A 19123-nucleotide genomic window follows, 5' to 3' on the forward strand; every position below is an offset into this window, starting at 1 on the left:
TACAGCAAAAATTTCAGCTTCCGAGGTCTTGGAATGAATTACCAAAATAAATAAATAAATAAAATAATGTGTTATTGGGTTCACATGGCAATATTTTCACGATACGATGGTGTCTCTGGAATGGATTAATATCGTAAAGCGAGGTGCACTGTATCGTATACCTACGCATGTGGTTTGAATATTTTTTTGCAATTAATGTTTATATTTTCAATTTTGTTGATACTTGGGGGGGAGAGGGCTCGTAAAGCGGGAACTGCTTATATATAGAAATAAAGAGGAATTTACCTCAATACTTTTTTGTAGAATGCTTCCCTACAACATCCTCCTAAATTCAATCAGATGTAAAATTATTTCTCAGCGGTTTCCTTTACTCACAGACATTTGAATGGTCCAACATATCCGTGATCGATAGTCAAGATCTCCCAACTCGACCACCACCACATAACCATGAGAGTCAGAAGACATCTTCTCTAATAATAAAATCATTAAACCCATTAAAATGATTGTGGGGTATAAAAGTTAAAATCTTTAAATTAGCTAAAATAATTCAACTCAATTTTGAATAACCTCTCTCCCTAAAGTTGACTGAGGCTTTTCACCAGTCTGTCTTGGTCACAGGATAGAAGTAACATAATGGAAATTTCTTACACCCTTTGAGATTATTTAATATTCTAGCGCATGCGTGCAAACAAACACAAAGTGGCTGACGTACATTAATGGAATTCTCGTGTAATTTGATTTCCAGTGTTTCCGCAATTAATAATTTAGTGTAATTCTTCTGTATACTAAGTATTTTTTACTCGTCAAATAAAAAGGTGTGATTCTCGTTGACAGCATGGAACGATAATTCTGATGCACCTGCTCTAGCCTCACACACTGAAGCTAAATGTTGCCTTATTCTCATATTAATCGTACATTAGTCGACCGTTGATACGATGAATCGCATTCCTTACATGAAATGTTGTATACTATGTTGTTAATTTGCGTCGAAATTGGTGACAGTACTGTTCGATTGTTTTGTTCAATCTGTAGGTTCCAAGTGATTCTAGACTCAATTTTAAATAAGTTGCAAATGAAAATTTTAGTCCCTAGCAATAATCCCAAGAAATACTTTATTTCCGTTCCGTACATCGAGCATTGGCACAAATAACTTAACAGACTTTTCAGGGATGCGGAATTTAAAATTGTGCCTAGACCCACTTGGAAACTACAGACTGAATTAAACAATCAAACAGTACTTTTACCATTTTTGATACAACATAGACAACATTTCATGTAAGGAATGTGATTCATCCAATCAAGGGTCGACAAGATGTACGATTAATACGAGAATGAGATAACATTTTGCTTCCGTGCCGTCAACGAGTCAAAAATACTTAGTATACCTAGAAATTACACGAGAATTCCATTAATCTATATCGGCCATTTCTCTATCGAATTCATGGTCATTTGCATGTTTGCGCCAGGATATTAAATAATCTAAAAGGGTTTAAGAAATTCCCATTATGTTACTTCTGTCTTGTGACCAAGACAGACCGTCAAAAAGCCTCAGTCAGCTTTAGGAAGAGAGGCTATCAAAATTGGGTTGAATTATTTTAACTAATTTAAAGATTTTAACTTTTATACGCCATGATCATTTTAATGGGTTTAATGATTTTATTATTAAAGATGTTGATTCTCAGGGTTATGTGGTGTTGGTTGGGTTGGGAGACCTTGATTATTGATTGCGGATGTGTCGGACCATTCATATGTCTGTGAGGGAAGGAAGCCATTGAGAAATAATTTTACTTATGATTGAATTTAGAAGGATGTTGTAGTGAAGCATTCTACAAAAAAGCATTAAAGTAAATTTCTCTTTATTTCTGTGTATTTATATAAATGTAGAACTCATCGAGCATTATAGCTCAGTTTTATTTATCCTAATTAAAATAAGAATGAAATGTAAATTGAAAAAGGGAAATGAGAGTACAATAAAAAAAAACTAGGTTTTTTATTATTATTATTGTACTCTCAAGGCAGATGGCTTATTGAATGACCTTTGTACTGTCAGCCCTGTAGCATCTATTAGACTTCAAACAAGCAGTTAAATTCTCTTAGGTTAGTAGAACTGAAAACAGAAAATACCGTATAATGATTTAGAGAATGTTAGTTGTGAAAGGAAAGCGAAAGGATTTGATTTCATTTCCAAAATTTAAAAAATAAAATTAAAGTGATGTCTGTTAGATGTTTCTTGATAATGTCACCAGATAGTGTCGTGTTGGAACTAATTGGTGGAATGACCTGTTTATTGGAAAAAAATATGAATTAATAAACCTGTGATGAGTATATGAAACCTAGGGATTCTGATGAAATACTTGGAATAGAAATAGTTCTCAGGCTGAAAAAAAAAAAAATGTATGAAAATGATGATAATAAATACCTCCAATAAAAGGTGGTGAAATTTTGTTATTATATTGGATGGCCAAATTAAGTGGAATTCTTGGAACAGGAAATAATGCTGATGCAAGTGAGGAATTGGAACAAACTTATTTAAAACCAAGGTATAGTGGCTTGCTTCTAAAATTGACAGATTATTAATTGAATTCTGATATATTAACCACATGAAAACTGAATTATAATTTGAAATTTTTCTGAATTATTTTTATTCCTAATATGCATAGTTTTATAGTAGTATATTTATATACTCACTGAAGGCTTTCATATCATCATCGAGTTGCGGATATTATACCTGAGGCTTTTGCTACTGCTCTACTTCCAAAAAAACCTGACCCAGAATTTAAATATGGAGTTGAAGATGCAGGTATATTTTTTTTTTATTATTATTACTTTTTTTCTTTTTTACTTGCATTTTTACTTTAATTGTTATATTGCTTAAATTGTATTAACCCATTCTGGAGTGAGTTACCTGAACTCCTAGGTTGGGCTCAAACAGTTAATGATGGGCTAACGTTTGGGACCCGAGTAATGAGTTTTTTGCTAGCAGTAGACTGTGAATTTCTTCATGAAATATTGGAAATTCATAAAAATCAAAACTCTGTAAATAAGGCTTTTCAGTATTAATTTATTCTTATTTTCAGTTGGTTCTCCAATATTAGAGTGAAATTATTTGAAAAAATATAATAATTAAAAAGAAATAAGAAAGAAAAGAAAAAAAAAATTTTTCTTTATTTGGATCTGAATTCTGGAGTTTTTTTTTTAAGCCAGGAACAGACAACAATGGTAAATAGGCATGGTTTTCACTTCCTCCAGTTTTAAAATCTCCATGCTGCTATCCATTATAAACATGTTTATGGTTGCTTTGACACAAATAAAGGATGGCAGCAGATGAGCAGATTTCAAGACAGTACTGAATAAATGGACATATTTGACATAATCTTGTAAAACGTGTGTGTGTGTGTGTGTGTGTGTGTGTGTGTGTGTGTGTGTGTGTGTGTGTGTGTGTGTGTTCCAGAAAAGTTTTAATTTCCTTCTTAATGTCTCATTAGAATGTAATACTTGTCAAGTAAAAAGACCCTATACACCTGTTGGAAGTAGGATATAGTGACAATAGTAATAGTAAACATACAAATGCATATTTTGAAATAAGCGTTGGATATGGTTCCCACAGGTATATAGACAAGCATGTATTTGTTTTTTTCTTGTTGGCAAAGACCCATACCAATTCAGTGTGAGAAAAATTCCTAATTAAGTACATGATAGTTTTGTCAGATAAGACTATGAGTATTGTCTTGGTAGACTATACTTTTTGTTGCGAGCCACAGATAAAGATTAGGGAGGAGCAAGAATGGCCAGTTGTCCCTGGAAATTAAAAATACCATGTATACAAGCCATGTGTGTTGTGTAGTGCCATCCTGTTGGAAAAAGCCCTGGGCAATTTCATTGACAGTTAAATGTGCAGCGAAAGAGCATTGAATCATATCATGATAATGCTTCAGCTGATAGTGTTCTCAAAGAATATGGAACCAGTTACTCATCTTAGCATGGCTCCATTCATCTTAGTGATATAATGCACCAAATACCTTTGGAACATGGCAGTGGTGTCTTCTGAACGGTATGTGTATCAACTGCTGGCTACACATGTCTGTTTTGTGGAATCAACAAATCTGATGAATGGAATGCTTCATTGCTGAAAAATTCAAATCCTAGAATTTTTTTTTTTTTGCACATGCTATAAATGGACATATTATTTGTGGTCATTTTCTTGCAGTTCATACAATAATGCTCTATACAATGATAATCTTGTGTGGATGCAGTTTCAAGTGTTTTTAAGCACTTTCCATTTTGTTCCATATAATACTCCTGCTTACACTATGTGAATTGACTTTTCGTAATGCGATCAGAATTTTTGAGTAACTTGTACTCTGCTAAAACTGATGTCTGCAAGATCTCAGTGCATCAGTATACTGCTAAAATGCATTTTGATGTGGTACCCGAATTTTCCCATATTTCTGTTTGACTTCTTTTGTGTATTTTTGTGCCTCCAAAATGAAACACATTTCATCAAACACATTCAGGGCTCTACTGGCACAGCACTTTCATGCAAACAGCAGTTTGCTGTTTACAGTATTGGAGGGCATTTGAGGCGGCATGTCACTAGTCATGTATGAAGCATGTATATGGGACTTTCTTTCTTTCTTCCAGTACAAGCATGTGCACAGGCTATTTTTCCTTGCCCTGTACAAGAGAATGCTGTTATCATATGCTGTCATTATTGAATAACAGTGTAATATTTAATTATGAAAGACTAAAACAGTTTTTCAATGTTAGTAGTGGGAAAGAAATAAATATGAATAATAAAATTTTCTTGATATGATGCGCAACTTGTATGTGCTTGCAATGCACTAATTCACTCATTTTGAGTAATTCTGTAATTGAAAGTCACACTTCCGGTGAAAGTGTCATTTTTGATTTGTCAGTGTGTATTGTATTGAGGTCAGATCATATATCTCTTAAGGGTAATTGTTTCTATCTATATATATATATATATAATATTAAGGATAATATGAAGAACCATTAGAATAAGCAAATCAATCCAATAATACCATCAGGGACCCAAGAAAACGCAAAAAAAAAATTATTATCGCTTTTTACCGACAATCTAGATGACTTCAACTGGGGCCAACCACCCAGAATGAAGGCAAAAAACGGCAAGAGGTTCTCTGTTTCTGTGATGATCAATATATGCTAAGTAATTTAAATCTAAACCAAATATAAACCAGTATAGGCCGAATGTAAATCGAATATAAATAAATCGAAAGATGATAATAAAAGTTGAGAAAATTTAGAAATATTAGAATCAAAGGTAAGAAATATAAGTAAAATATAAATGTAAACATATATTAATCATTGTTGACCGAGAACGTAATTTAATGATTAAAATAAGATTAAATATATAATACATACTACATATTGACCGTATCTAGGACATAATGTAATAGTCGTCAAAATAATATGTGGTGCCCCCTATGTGATGGATACGGTAAAAATAAATAATTAAATTAACGCATAGAGAAACATGCAGATAGTAAGAAGAAAAACTAAAGGAGTAGGAATAATAGACCCTGAACTCCACAAAGGCGAAAAATAGTGGTATAGATAAGAAATAGTTTATCCTACGTCCTCGGATTGCCCTAATAATTTCAGAGAAATAAAAATAAAGAGTGTAGGACAGTTTAAAGACATTACAAGATATAAGTTGTGGCTCGGGTATGCCCGGGATCGCAAACCCATTCCTATAGTAGGACCCTGAGCTGAATTTGCATGTTATCTCACCGTGAACTTAAGTAAATTTAAGTGAATTTAACTATATATTTAAAAAAAAAAAAAAAAAAAAAAAAAAAAAGATACACTGTAATTTGCAAGCCGGTGGGTACAAGTTTTCTACGCCGTAAGACACCAAGAATGCAAAGTGTATCCTATTTACATATATACATGGCACTAAATATAACGATTATATTGAAAATTATATTAAAGCAATAGGTTCAGAAAACAAATTTTTGAAATTAATTATGTTTATCGCTTTCCTGAAATGATATTTCAGGTAAGCGATAAGGAAATTATTATTGATCAACCTGCCGTACAACGCTGTTAAGCCCGCTGAACAATTTTTATTACTATTGCAGATATAAGCAATCCTTAGACATTGCAATAAAATTATATTAGCATGCACTGATTTTGATATATTAGATCTCCAGTTTGTAAGGCTGACTACGTTAAAATTAAATGCATCTCTTTTATTATATATGTTTACGTCTATATTATTATTATGGAATATTTCTATATGAAGATCCAGATAATTTGCTATAGTATCGGAACTATTAGTTTTTTCCAATACAAGTTCTACTGGATATAATTTACTGTAATCCTGGACAAAATGTGGACAATTAAAAACACATATATCATCTACGTATCTATATATAAGTAGGTTATCTTGGAATTCTCTTTCTGTATAATTAATAAAGGTTTGCGATTATGCTTGATGCTGGACTTCCCATAGGGGTGCCAGTCACTTGTAGGTATAACGATGTTCCGTCATATACATAATTATTAAAGATGCATAAATTTATTAGAGAATCCCAATAGGTTAAATCAACCTTTATGGCATTTTTATTTTCTAAATATAGTTTCTGGAGGACGACTTTTAAGTTATCAAGATTAATGCTCGTAAATAGACTGTTAAAGTCAAATGTTTGTATTTGATGAATATTGTTATTTTTTAGAGCATTTATAATAGGTAAGTTATTATTTATTATAATAGTTTTATTTAAGTTATTTAATATAATTTTAAGTAACTTTTCTAATGTTTTTCCGGGAAATTTAGCATAACTATCTCTACATGATGTTATGAATCTAAAAGCAATCGGTGTTTTATGAAATTTGGGTATGCCATACATAAATGGATATTTTAGGTTATTATACTTTAACTTTAATTTTTTATGCAATGCAATTAATTTTTTGATTATTATATTAGAGGAAGATGTCATCTGTTTATATGTATGGCTAGACTGTAGTTCATTTTTTAAAATTTCTATATAATATGATTTACATATGATTGCATAATTGCAAGCAGCTTTGTCAATGGGAGTAATTACAAAATGTTCATGTATATCTTTGAGCTGCCTATTTATTAATTTGGTATTATATAGAGTATCCTGTATGAATTTCAATTGATTATATTTGCTAGATATGATATTAAGCATTGTAAATTACAATTTGCAAATTACAGTGTATCTTTTTTTTTTTTTTTTTTAATATATAGTTAAATTCATTTAAATTTACTTAAGTTCACGCTGAGATAACATGCAAATTCAGCTCAGGGTCCTACTATAGGAACAGGTTTGTGATCCCGGGCATACCCGAGCCACAACTTATATCTTGTAATGTCTTTAAACTGTCCTACACTCTTTATTTTTATTTCTCCGAAATTATTAGGTTAATCTGAGGACGTAGGAGAAACTGTTTCTTATCTATACCACTATTTTTCGCCTTTGTGGAGTTCAGGGTCTATTATTCCTACTCCTTTAGTTTTTCTTCTTACTATCTGCATGTTTCTCTATGCGTTAATTTAATTATTTATTTTTACCGTATCCATCACATAGAGGGCACCACATTATTTTGACGACTATTACATTATGTCCTAGATACGGTCAATATGTAGTATGTATTATATATTTAATCTTATTTTTATCATTAAATTGCGTTCTCTGTCGGGTCAGCGATGATTAATATATGCTTATATGTATATTTTACTTATATTTCTTACCTTTGATTCTAATATTTCTAAATTTTCTTAACTTTTATTATCATCGTTCGATTTATTTATATTCGATTTACATTCGGCCTATACTGGTTTATATTTGGTTTAGATTTAAATTACTTAGCATATATTGATCATCACAGAAACAGAGAACCTCTTGTTTTTTGCCTTCATTCTGGGTGGTTGGCCCCAGTTGAAGTCATCTAGATTGTCGGTAAAAAGCGATAATAATTTTTTTTTTATTTTTTTATTTTTTTTTTTTTTGGGTTTTCTTGGGTCCCTGATGATATTATTATTGGATTGATTTGCTTATTCTAATGGTTCTTCATATTATCCTTAATATTATAGACATTATGGGTGTATTGCATGATTGCTTGCAACTGCATTGACTCATAAATATTATTTACATATTAGTTACAGTTATTGTCATTTTAACTTTCTTTCTTTACTTTTTATCAATAATTATAAATATATATATATATTTATATCCAACGTAAGTAAAATGGATTAATAAATATAATCCAAAACTAAATTTGATATATAAACTATTCCAGATCCAATTAATGCCATCTATATAAGATTAAACATTACATCCATCTGTATATTATTAATATCTTCTAAGTATAATATCTGTAAAAGAATGGTAGAGGCTAATGGTGTAGTTTACATAAAGATTGCAGGTTATAGTGCAAACCGAGAAAAACCAGTACGACGTAACGGCCCCAGAAACATAAAATCTTATGTATACACCAATGGTATCCTGGAAAAAAAAAAAAAATATATATATATATATATATATATATATATACACGCAATACAAAGTAAGGTAAACCTTACATATAAAATTGAAAATAAGTTAATTATAGGGAAATAGATACACTGAAAGGGAATTTTTCGAGGGCTAACCCTCTCAACGTATCAACCATAATTAACGAGCTATCCGTTTCTGTTGTCCAAAACAACAGAAACGGATAGTATCCGAAAGATAGTTAGGTACTATAAGTTAGCAATTACAAAAGAAAGTAAGGTGGTATATGATAACAATTCCAAATAATGGTGAAGTACTATATGTTAGCTTAAATTTAATATAATTAAGTTGCAAACCACCAAAGTATATCACAATTTAGTTGTTAGCTGTCTAGATCAGTGTTTCTCAAAGGGTGTGCCGCGTCACATTAGTGTGCCGCAAAATTTTCCAAGTGTGCCGCGAAATTTAGAAATTTCTTCTTCTATGACTACGTAGGTGTGCCGCGAAATTTTTCTTCTTTGGAAAATGTGCCACGAGAGTAAAAAGATTGAGAAACACTGGTCTAGATGACTATTAGCCCGACGGATAGCTAATTTACAAAATAATAATAATAATAATAGCTTGCATTACAAAAGAGTAATACATAGCATTATGTAGAATTATATAGAAAGAGATCCATCCACTGTTAAACATATACATATGTGGTATATCAACTTATATGATAGATATAAGTTGATCTGTAACCACATTACAAAAGAGGTTAGGCAGGCGAAGGCAGATTATGAGAAATCTTCGGCAAGGGATGCAAAGAAAAACAGCAAGGAGTTCTTTACTTATGTAAACTCTAGAAGGAAGGGGATGAATCAGATTGGTCCGTTTGATATCGATGGTTCAACTGTTCATGATCCTGCTCAGCTAGCTAACGAACTAAATCAATATTTTGCATCTACATTCACACATGAGGAGTTATTCAGGAAGGGGAATGCCATAGATGAAGTAAACACTGGCAGTGAGCCAGATGATCTTGTAATAATTGAGAGTAAAGTGGAGGAGAAATTGTTGAAGATAAATACAAGAAAGGCACCTGGGGTGGATGGGATCTATCCAGTTATATTAAAGGAGGCAGCAAAGGAAGTAAGCAATCTGTTAGCCATAATTATGAGAGCTTCCTTGAACTCAGGGGAGGTACCCATAGACTGGAGATGTGCAAATGTAACCCCAATTCACAAAGGAGGATCAAAAGCTGACACAAGTAATTATAGACCTGTGAGTTTAACTTCTGTTCCAGCAAAAATTAATGGAAGCACTGGTTAAAGAAGCACTGCAGGATCATCTTGACAAGAATTCAGTTATAGCTCAGACACAGCATGGTTTTGTTAAGGGAAGGTCTTGCCTGACAAATTTGATTGGATACTATGATGTAGTCACAAAAGAATTGGATACAGGGAATAACTTTGATATTATATATTTGGATCTTAGAAAGGCTTTTTATACTGTTGCACATAGAAGACTGCTGCACAAATTGTAGCAGTGTGGCATTGGTGGCAAATTGTTGCTATGGATAAAGGGATGGTTGAGTGGCAGTGGTAATTAATGGACACTGCTCATCGTGGACTAATATTATTATTAGTGGAGCCCCTCGGGGTTCAGTGTTGGGTCCATTGTTGTTTTCTGTATTTATAAATGATAATGATGATGGTATATCAAGCTTAATGTCCAAGTTTGCAGATGATACAAAGATTGGCAGGGTTGTCAAGGATGCTACTGACGCTATGCTGCTGCAACAGGATCTGAAAAGGTTGAGCAGATGGGCTGAGAGGTGGCAAATGAAGTTTAACTTCATTTGCCACCTCACATGTGCTGTTTTCCCATATGTAAAGTACTACATGTGGGAAACAGCAACCCCAGAGCAACGTATCAACTCTGTGGTACTACACTGACAGTGGTAGAGAATGAAAAGGACCTGGGATAATTGTGGAGGCAGATATGAAGTTCTCTGAGCAGTGCAGATGGGTGCAAGAGTAGCTCATGGTGTCTTATCAATGATATACAGGAATTTTTCTAGCAGGGATAGGGAGGTGATTATTCCCTTGTATAAGGCAATAGTCAGCCCGCACCTTGAGTACTGTATACAGGTCTGGAGGCCTCATTTCAAGAAGGATGTAGAGCTGCTGGAACGAGTAAGAGAATGGCAGCAAGGTTAGTGAATGAAACAAAGGGTTGCTCTTACGAAGAAAGGCTTAAGTTTTGCAAATTACAGTGTCTGGAGACCAGGCACCGGTGAGGTGATCTGAGAAAGGTGTACAAAGCCTTGAATGGTTTGTGCATGCTCAATGCTGATGGGATATTGCCTCTTGCTCAGAATAATCACCTGAGAGGGCATAAATTCAAATTGAGAAAAGACAGATGTAGGATAGATGTGCGGAAATTTGCCTTTAGCCAGCGGGTAGTTGGATGGTGGAACAGACTTCCATCCCTTGTTGTGGAAGTTGATAGCCTAAATAAATTAAAGCTCAGCTGGACAGGTATATCGAACGAATGGAGGGGTGAAGTGGAAGGGGTGTTTTTTTTTTTGGCTGATGCTGCATAAGCTTGCTTTCTTGCATCATATGTCTCTACTAATGCTAATTATCCACTAAAAATTCATCAAGAACAATTTCTCTGCTGATCAAACCTCGCTCGGAACTCTTCCCAAGATTGTTCAATTTCTTGTAGTAGCTCATCCCTCTTATCGCTGTTAATTAGCGTTTTAGCAAAATCTGCTTTTGTGAACCAATTCTTAATCGTTGTTGCCGTCACACTTTAACCAACTCTGATATACACATCCGCAAATCTATAACAATCTATGTGTTGGTTGGTTTCTATTATCAGCATAATTTTTTTTTTCAGTATGTCCCTTTGGTAGTGCATTTTCAAATCCTTGGCCCATAGGCTGCAGTTTAGATGGGGTATTCGGAGGGAAGGGAACAAGCTTCACACTTGTAAGTTTAGAAATTACAAGTTAGAAACTGTCGAACAATTAACCCGATTTTTCTGTTTTCTTTTATCATCTTTTTATTGAAATTTAAAATCCACTGTTCAAAACTGTTTCTTTCCAGTGGGTATAGTTTTTTTCGATTGCAACTCCACTTTCACCAGAAATAACTTTTTCGAGTAAGTCGTGGTGCTTTTTAAATTTGTCCAGCCAACCAGAACTGGCATTATGCCCCAGACTAGATACTCAAATTTAGTCTAGTTATGTTTATCACAAGAAAACCGACACCAGAATCGATTGCTAATATTAAGAGAATTAGCTTATATTAAAATAAATCAGTATGTCATACATTACTGGCTAGATATGCAAAATTGACATATTTTGGTAAAACATAACTCCCTCTATTTTTAATAACTGTGACATGATGCAAAACTATCATGGTCATTTTCTAAATCTACTCATAGAAATTGGTTAAAAACAGTATTTAAGTTCTTGGAAGTTAAGTTCTTGAATAGTATTTAAGTTCATGTTGGCTATTGTAATTTATATGCATCACATGCAGTTTACTTCTCTGCCATGACTCTCATTATTTCATCTGACATCTATTTAGGTCTATGTCTTGGGCATGTATTTGAAGAATTTTTTGCAGTTTGAACAAACAGTTCCCACTTCATAAAATTTTAAATATGTCTGAGACCACTGTAGTCACCCCTACAAAAGCCAAGCCCTTGACAGTAGTTATGCCTTTAAGTCAATCCCACATCAGTAGTTTGTGATCACTGCCATCCAGAAGTCTTTTACCTGCAGGTTCTTAATGCGTGAAGAATTTCTGCTGATAATCTGATCAAGAGTATTGCTTCCCTAACATGCTGTTGTAGAAAACAGTCATTTAGTAAATATACAAAAGTCTTGCTAGTGTGTGAGTAACCAACCCACAAATTCCAGTCAGTATCTGGAAAGTTAAAATCTCCCATTATTAGACATTCTGATTTACTGGCCCACTCTTTCTTTTATAGCTGTTATACTCAAAACGATCATTAGGCCTATAACACACTCTTACTGTCATTTTTTCAGTGCTTATGCCACACCAAACTGGCTCAACCTTGCACTGGCTACCCATATCGACTGTATTGCTCCATTAGATTTAATGTGCTTCTTAACTAAGAGCAATCTGATTTACTGGGCTATTCTATTTCTCTGTTTAGTTTTGTTTTCCTCATCACAGTCACTAGGCATATAATGACTGTCATTTTCATTATCATTCTGATAATGAAAATGATGCTTATGTCATACCAATCTGACTCATCATTGCACTAGTTATCCATGTTGACTGGTTGCACTGTCTTACATGTGATATGCTTCTTAACCAAGAGCATAGCCCCCTCCTATTGATGTAAGTATTTCGTGTTTGTTGGCTAAATAGCTGTTAGAAAAATGGGCACAGTCATTAATGACATTAGTGTATGCTGTTTCACGAGGATCTAAATAAACTCAGCAGATGCAATGGGAAATGCCAACTGAAGTTTAACAGTCATAAATGCAAGTTACTATATTTGGGTAGTAGCAGTCTCAAGGTAACATAACTAGGTAGTCCCAAATTAAAGGTAGTGGACAATGAAAAAAATCTATAGAGAGTTGTATAGTCCAACATGAAATTCTCTTAGCAGCACTGCAGGGAAGCTACTCTAACAGCTCATAGTGTTCTGTCATTGATATATAGGAATTTGCTAGCTGGGAGAATCCCATTGTATACAGCAATGGTTAGGTCTCATTTGGGATGCTGCATACAGCTTTGGTTGGCCTCTATAACTGAGTGGTCACGGGCGTAAGTGCAGTGGCACATGCTCTTTGAGTAGACCTGGATTCAGGCCCCTGACTGCTAAATATGCCAGTAAATCAGATTGCTCTTAGTTAAGAAGCATATTAAATCTAATGGAGCAATACAGTCGATATGGGTAGCCAGTGCAAGGTTGAGCCAGTTTGGTGTGGCATAAGCACTGAAAAAATGACAGTAAGAGTGTGTTATAGGCCTAATGATCGTTTTGAGTATAACAGCTATAAAAGAAAGAGTGGACCAGTAAATCAGAATGTCTAATATTGGGAGATTTTAACTTATACTGCACTGAACCAGTGTGGCAAATTATGGTCCATTTCCTTCAACATGACGTTGAGGAGGCTTCTATCCTGCAGTGGTTTGATAGTGGCTGCAGTTTAACGTATTTTTATACAGATTTGGGAACCCTTATTTTTTAGAGAGGACATTAATCTTTTGGAATGGCTGGGCTGAAGAGCAAGATTACTTGGGGGGCACAAAATGATATTCTTATCAAAAAGCATTGGGATTCTATAAAATTGAATTTTCTAGAAGCTATGCATTTGCTGGTGACCTAATTGGGTATAAGGCTTTAAAAGACTCAAGTAAACTAAATGCCAATAGTCTAACTTTCCTCAGATGAAACACGCAATGGGACCTAAATTTGAAAAGGTTGAATTCAGAATGGATGTGCAAAAATTATCATTCAACTAAAGAGCAATCAATTGTTGGAATAAATTTCTGTGTTGAAAAAAATAAGGAAATTTAGTGTGTTTTTTTTTTTTTTTTTTTTTGTTTCGTTTTGGGCAGCGCTTTATATGCTTTGATTCCTTATAGCAGCATTTCTCAAACTGTGTTCCATGAGATGTGAACAAGTGTTCTGCGAAAAATCATAATTAATAATTAAAAATAAAAATAATAATAAATTTTGCATATTTGTAGTAACACCACTTTTGTATCATTATAATGTATTTTTTTTTTTTTTTTTTTGGTTATTAATATACTGGTATAGACCGCGGAATCAAATAGACTACGGAACACTTTATTTTGGTGGGCTTTGCATAGAGAAATATGTGTAGAGGTAACGACACCTACAAAAAGGTAGCAATGTGGCGATCTATGCCATTCATATGCAATTTAGCCTGGAGTACACGGGTTGAAGGAGAGGAGGAAGCTAACCGATATCATGACTTAACTCACTTCCTTGTATAAATTTTTTTGTTAATTATTAGTATTTCGAAATAATATTATTATTAAAATAAATGACCATAGATTTGTGGTTGAAAAAATGAACTTTAAAATGAGAAGCAAAGTACTTCTAGTAGTGCAACTGTGGTCGATGAAAACGAACACAATATTGTCACACTTCAAAATGAGGATGAAAAATTGCAGTGTTTTGTGCCCCAGAAATCCGAAGTGAAAAAACGGGAACCAACTAATAAACGTAGTCCAACCAAAACGAAAGTATAACGAGAGTTATTTAAATTTCGGCTTTACATGTGTTGGAAATAAAGATGCACAGTGCACCATATGTAATAAAATATTAGCAAAAGTTCTTCAGGTCTTGCTAAACTTGTGTTTCGTAAGTGTTCCGTGAATATGTTGTGAGATAAAAAGTGTTCCATGACTAAAAAAGTTTGGGAAATGCTGCCTTATAGCATGTTGCTAAAATAGAATGCTAGCATCAAATCACACTTTGTACATTAATTAATATTTACAACTAGTATTTGTTTTTTCTGTAGATTCTTTATATGGATATCAAGCAGTATAAACAGAACGAGTGCAATTTCCTGAAAGTTTTTTTGGATCATCGAATTTTTCATCTCAATGTTAAGCCAAATGCGCTTTGAACACTTATCAAATGATTTTGTCATTTTATTTATTTTCTACTTTAGATTCATTACCTGGATATCAAGCAGCTCAACAGTTAGCAACAGCTATTAAAGAAAAGTGTACACCTGAAGAAGCTCTTGTTGTTGTTAATGACCTGCCTAATCCATTGCAAGATGATGGTGAGATTACTTAGATTACAGGAATAACATCACTCTGCATGGTTTTCAGTGTTTGTAAACTAATAGCTGTTTTTACGAGGGGTGTTCAATAAATTATCCACCTACCTAGGAAGGAAATGAGATAGGGGCAGAAATATTTTTTATTTGTCAATGTCACTCTCCTCAACTTCAGTACACTTATTCCATTTGAGGAAATACCAGACAAATAAAATTCATTGTCCTGTCCATCAAAGAACACAGAAACAACGAACTTCAGTTCATTCTCATCAGCCAAGCAATGTCCATATACCTTTTTCTTAGGGTGTTGAAATGGGAAACAGTCACTGGGGGCCAGATCCGGACTGTAAAGTGGATGGGTAAGTTCTGTAAAGTCACAGTCTCTCGAAGTAGCAGCAACAACAGCATGTAACCTGTATATTGGTGTGATGTTGTGAACAAGTAATGCACCTATGGAAAGTTTTTCATGGTGTTTTTCCTTTATGTGACATCCCTTAGGTTGTACGATGCATATGACTCCCCATTGACTATCTTCTTGTGTTCCGAGTAGTGAATGTACAAAATTCCCTCAGCGTCCCAAAAAGTGGTGGCTATAATCTTGCCAGCTGGAGGAGAACCCTTGTGCTTTCATTGCATTGATTCTTGCTTGGTCTTAGGATTCCAGTGATGAACCCATGCTTCATCACCTGTAACAGTTCCAGAGTTAATGTTACATATCTGTTTCCTCAGATATGTAACATTCCCTAGAGATTTGGTGCACCTTTAAACATCTGTCATTCAGCACAAAGGTTTTGACCAGAATTTCACCTGGTACTTTGAAGGTCCACTGTTGCCATACACAGCCAACATCCTTTAATAAATGGCCTTTGACACATTTCCTTCTTTGGTGAGAAACTTGATGACTGAATGATGCTCCAATTTCAACAAATCCATAATTTGATAGTGGTGTCTTCCTTCTTTCTGTTACAGCAGCATAACCCAAAAACATAGTGGGGTCAAAATTAGTATGATTCAAGTTGGTATATCTATAGAAGTACTTTAGGTAGATAATTTATTGAATGCCCGTCATAACTCAGATTTTTATGCTGATTTCAGAACTGTTATCCATTTTTTTTTTTTTTTTTTTTTTTTTTTACAAATCACTTAAGTTAATGTCATGAGTTGTGTTATTGAATGTATAAGATTAAGAATAAATGCTGGCAATTTGTAAACTAAACTTCACATGTTGGCAACACTGCCTTCAGTCATTCATTTCTTCACCTTGAGAGCTCTATGCAGCAGTGTTTATCGGTGTAAGTGCAGTTTATTTTTGAGATTATCATATTAGATTTGTGCTGAAAAGTGAGTAAAATGTCTTCATGCAAGTGTTTGAACAATCTGAACTTATTTTGTTATATTTGTGGAAGTTATTTAGTCCTCAAGCAAAGATAAGATATTACAGAATTTGTAAAAAAAAAATGTGTATATTGTGCTTATTTTGGAGTGCAACTTGATGACCAAGATAAACATTGGGCTCCGCATAGAGTTTGCCAAACCTGAAGTATTGAGATTATGGAAAAATTATAAAAAGAAGGCTGTCATTTGCAATTCCCATGATTTGACAGGAGTTTACAGACCAATGTGACTTAGGTTTGCTTAGTTAATGTAGCAGGATGCAATACAAAGAGTAAGAAGGGCATCATGTATCCTAATATTCCATATTCCATTAGACCAAACCCAGATGGAGATAACTTGCTGATTTCATGCCCTCTATTTATATTGGAGAATGAAGCAGCATCGAATGCTAAAAGTGAAGCTTCTGAAGATGAAATTGAAGTCTGCATGCCTGGAGACATTGAATCCATCCCTCAACTGTTTTCACAGCATGAACTCAATCTGGTAAGAGGTTTAAATTTACCAAAGGAATCTACAGAACTTGGTTCTAGACTTAAGTCAAAAATCTTCTAGAACATGGGACGTTTTTCTCATGGTACAGACAGAGAATGAGAACTAGCCCCTACGTTTCTGATTCTGTTTTCTTTTTTTGCAGTAATATAAATGACTTAATGAACTATTTAGGATTTAGTTTCAATTGGAGACTTTTTATTGGCTCGTCAAAGGAGTCTCAAAGGTGTGTTGCTCCACAGTGGAAATAAATATGGGTCAATTCCAGTAGCTTACTCTGTGCATTTGAAAGAAACATATGAAAACTTGAAAATGTTGTTGACATTAAGTATGAATAACGTGGTTGGTTGGTTTATGCTGACTTTAAACTGATAGGCATGTTAATTGAACAGCAATCTGGCTACACAAAAATGCCTTGCTTTTTGTGTGAGTGGGGCAGTCATGCAGGCAGAAGTCATGGGTTGTAAAGGTCTGGCCAGAGAGGGGCAGTTTGTTGCCTGGATCAAAGAACGTAGTTCATAAACCACTGATAGATCCCAAAACTGCTCTCCTTCCACCCTTCACATCAAACTGGGTTTAATGAAACTGTTTGTGAAAGCTTTACCCTGGGAAGATTCCTGCTTCAACCATCTTCATACTAAATTCCCATAGATCACTCAAGAGAAGCTAAAACAAGGTATTTTTGCTGAACTCCAAATTTGCAAACTGTTGAGGGACCAAGATTTTGAGGGAACTATGAATAAAAGCAAAAAATAGGCATGGATTGCTTCAGGTCTGTTTTTGAGAACTTCTTAGGAACAACAAGGATCCAGACTACAAGAATATAGTTGAAAATATGTTGGCAAACTTCAAGAAGCTGGGCTGCAACATGAGTGTCAACGTACATTTTTTACACTCCCACGTAAACTACTTCCCTGAAAATCTAAGCATTAGTGAAGAAGAGGGTGTGAGTAATTTCAGCAGGATATTAAAGACATATAGATGAGGTACCGGGGGAGGTGGAATACCATTTTTTACCACACTGCACTTGATTTTGTAATGACATTTTTATGTAGTTGTTCATCCAATGAATGTTAATTCAGAATCATCAGACAAATTGCCTCCTAAAAAAATGCAGAGAAAGTAAGTTTTCTGTTAGGTCAGCTGATATTTGTACCATTCCTTGCAGTTCAACTTTAACGATGATGAATACTCTATTTTTATTTGAGACTGATACCTTAATTGCCACTGTATCCAGAACAGGTACCATGTTTGCAATTATTGATAGTGTTATTGCTACTGTCTTTGTCCCATCTTTGACTTGGGTGGTAATTCAGACAACATTACTTTTAAACCAGTTAGTGGTATTCGTTAAAAGCAATTAGAAGGAAATTATAGTAAACGAGTATATAGTAAATGAGACTTTATATGAGAATATAAGAATAAAACATGATTTTTCTTATATTTTGTTAAGCTTAAGTTAAGTTTTTTTATTGTTGCTGAAACAAACCACTAAAAGTGAAAAAATAAGTTCGAGACTTCTGAAAATCATTGATGGCTGGTAAAAAAAAATCCTCTATTGTAGCAAAATTTAAACAAAAGTGTCATGAAATTGTTTCAGTCTCTTTTATTACGTCAGATTAATTTCAGTAATAATGATAACACTCAACAAAAAGATCGCATACCCAAGCGTTCACATCAGCATGTATATTCCTCAGGGAAAAACATATGGGGTGTGGAAATAAAGTTCCCCGACTGGTGCTGTTGTGGTTCATGTTTGAAGAGTTTGAAAATAAACAGAAGTGGTATATTTGTAGTTCAAACTTGCTCCAGAGATGGCTGTACAGTAGGCTGAGAGGTTGCAAGTAACAACCAGTTTCATTTGTAGTTGATCCAAGTGTGTGCATTCATTATTGAGGACTAAACGAAAAACGTAACCTCTGAACTGAACGTCAGCTAT

The 19123-nt window shown here is 34.1% G+C and overlaps 1 protein-coding gene across 1 annotated transcript in view; it reads left to right on the forward strand.

Annotated features, from left to right (window-relative positions):
* Cbp80 (Nuclear cap-binding protein subunit 1) overlaps window positions 1–19123 on the forward strand; it is a 393330-nt gene that overhangs the window by 251694 nt on the left and 122513 nt on the right. The window contains exons 16-17 of the mRNA XM_090368459.1: window positions 2694–2800; window positions 15187–15303. Coding sequence (XP_090224585.1) covers window positions 2694–2800; window positions 15187–15303 — 224 coding nt within the window. The remainder of the gene's footprint in view (window positions 1–2693; window positions 2801–15186; window positions 15304–19123) is intronic.

The sequence above is a fragment of the Mastigoproctus giganteus genome, chromosome 2, assembly GCF_048544385.1.
Source record: "Mastigoproctus giganteus isolate SK-2022 chromosome 2, ASM4854438v1, whole genome shotgun sequence".
Taxonomy (NCBI): domain Eukaryota; kingdom Metazoa; phylum Arthropoda; class Arachnida; order Uropygi; family Thelyphonidae; genus Mastigoproctus; species Mastigoproctus giganteus.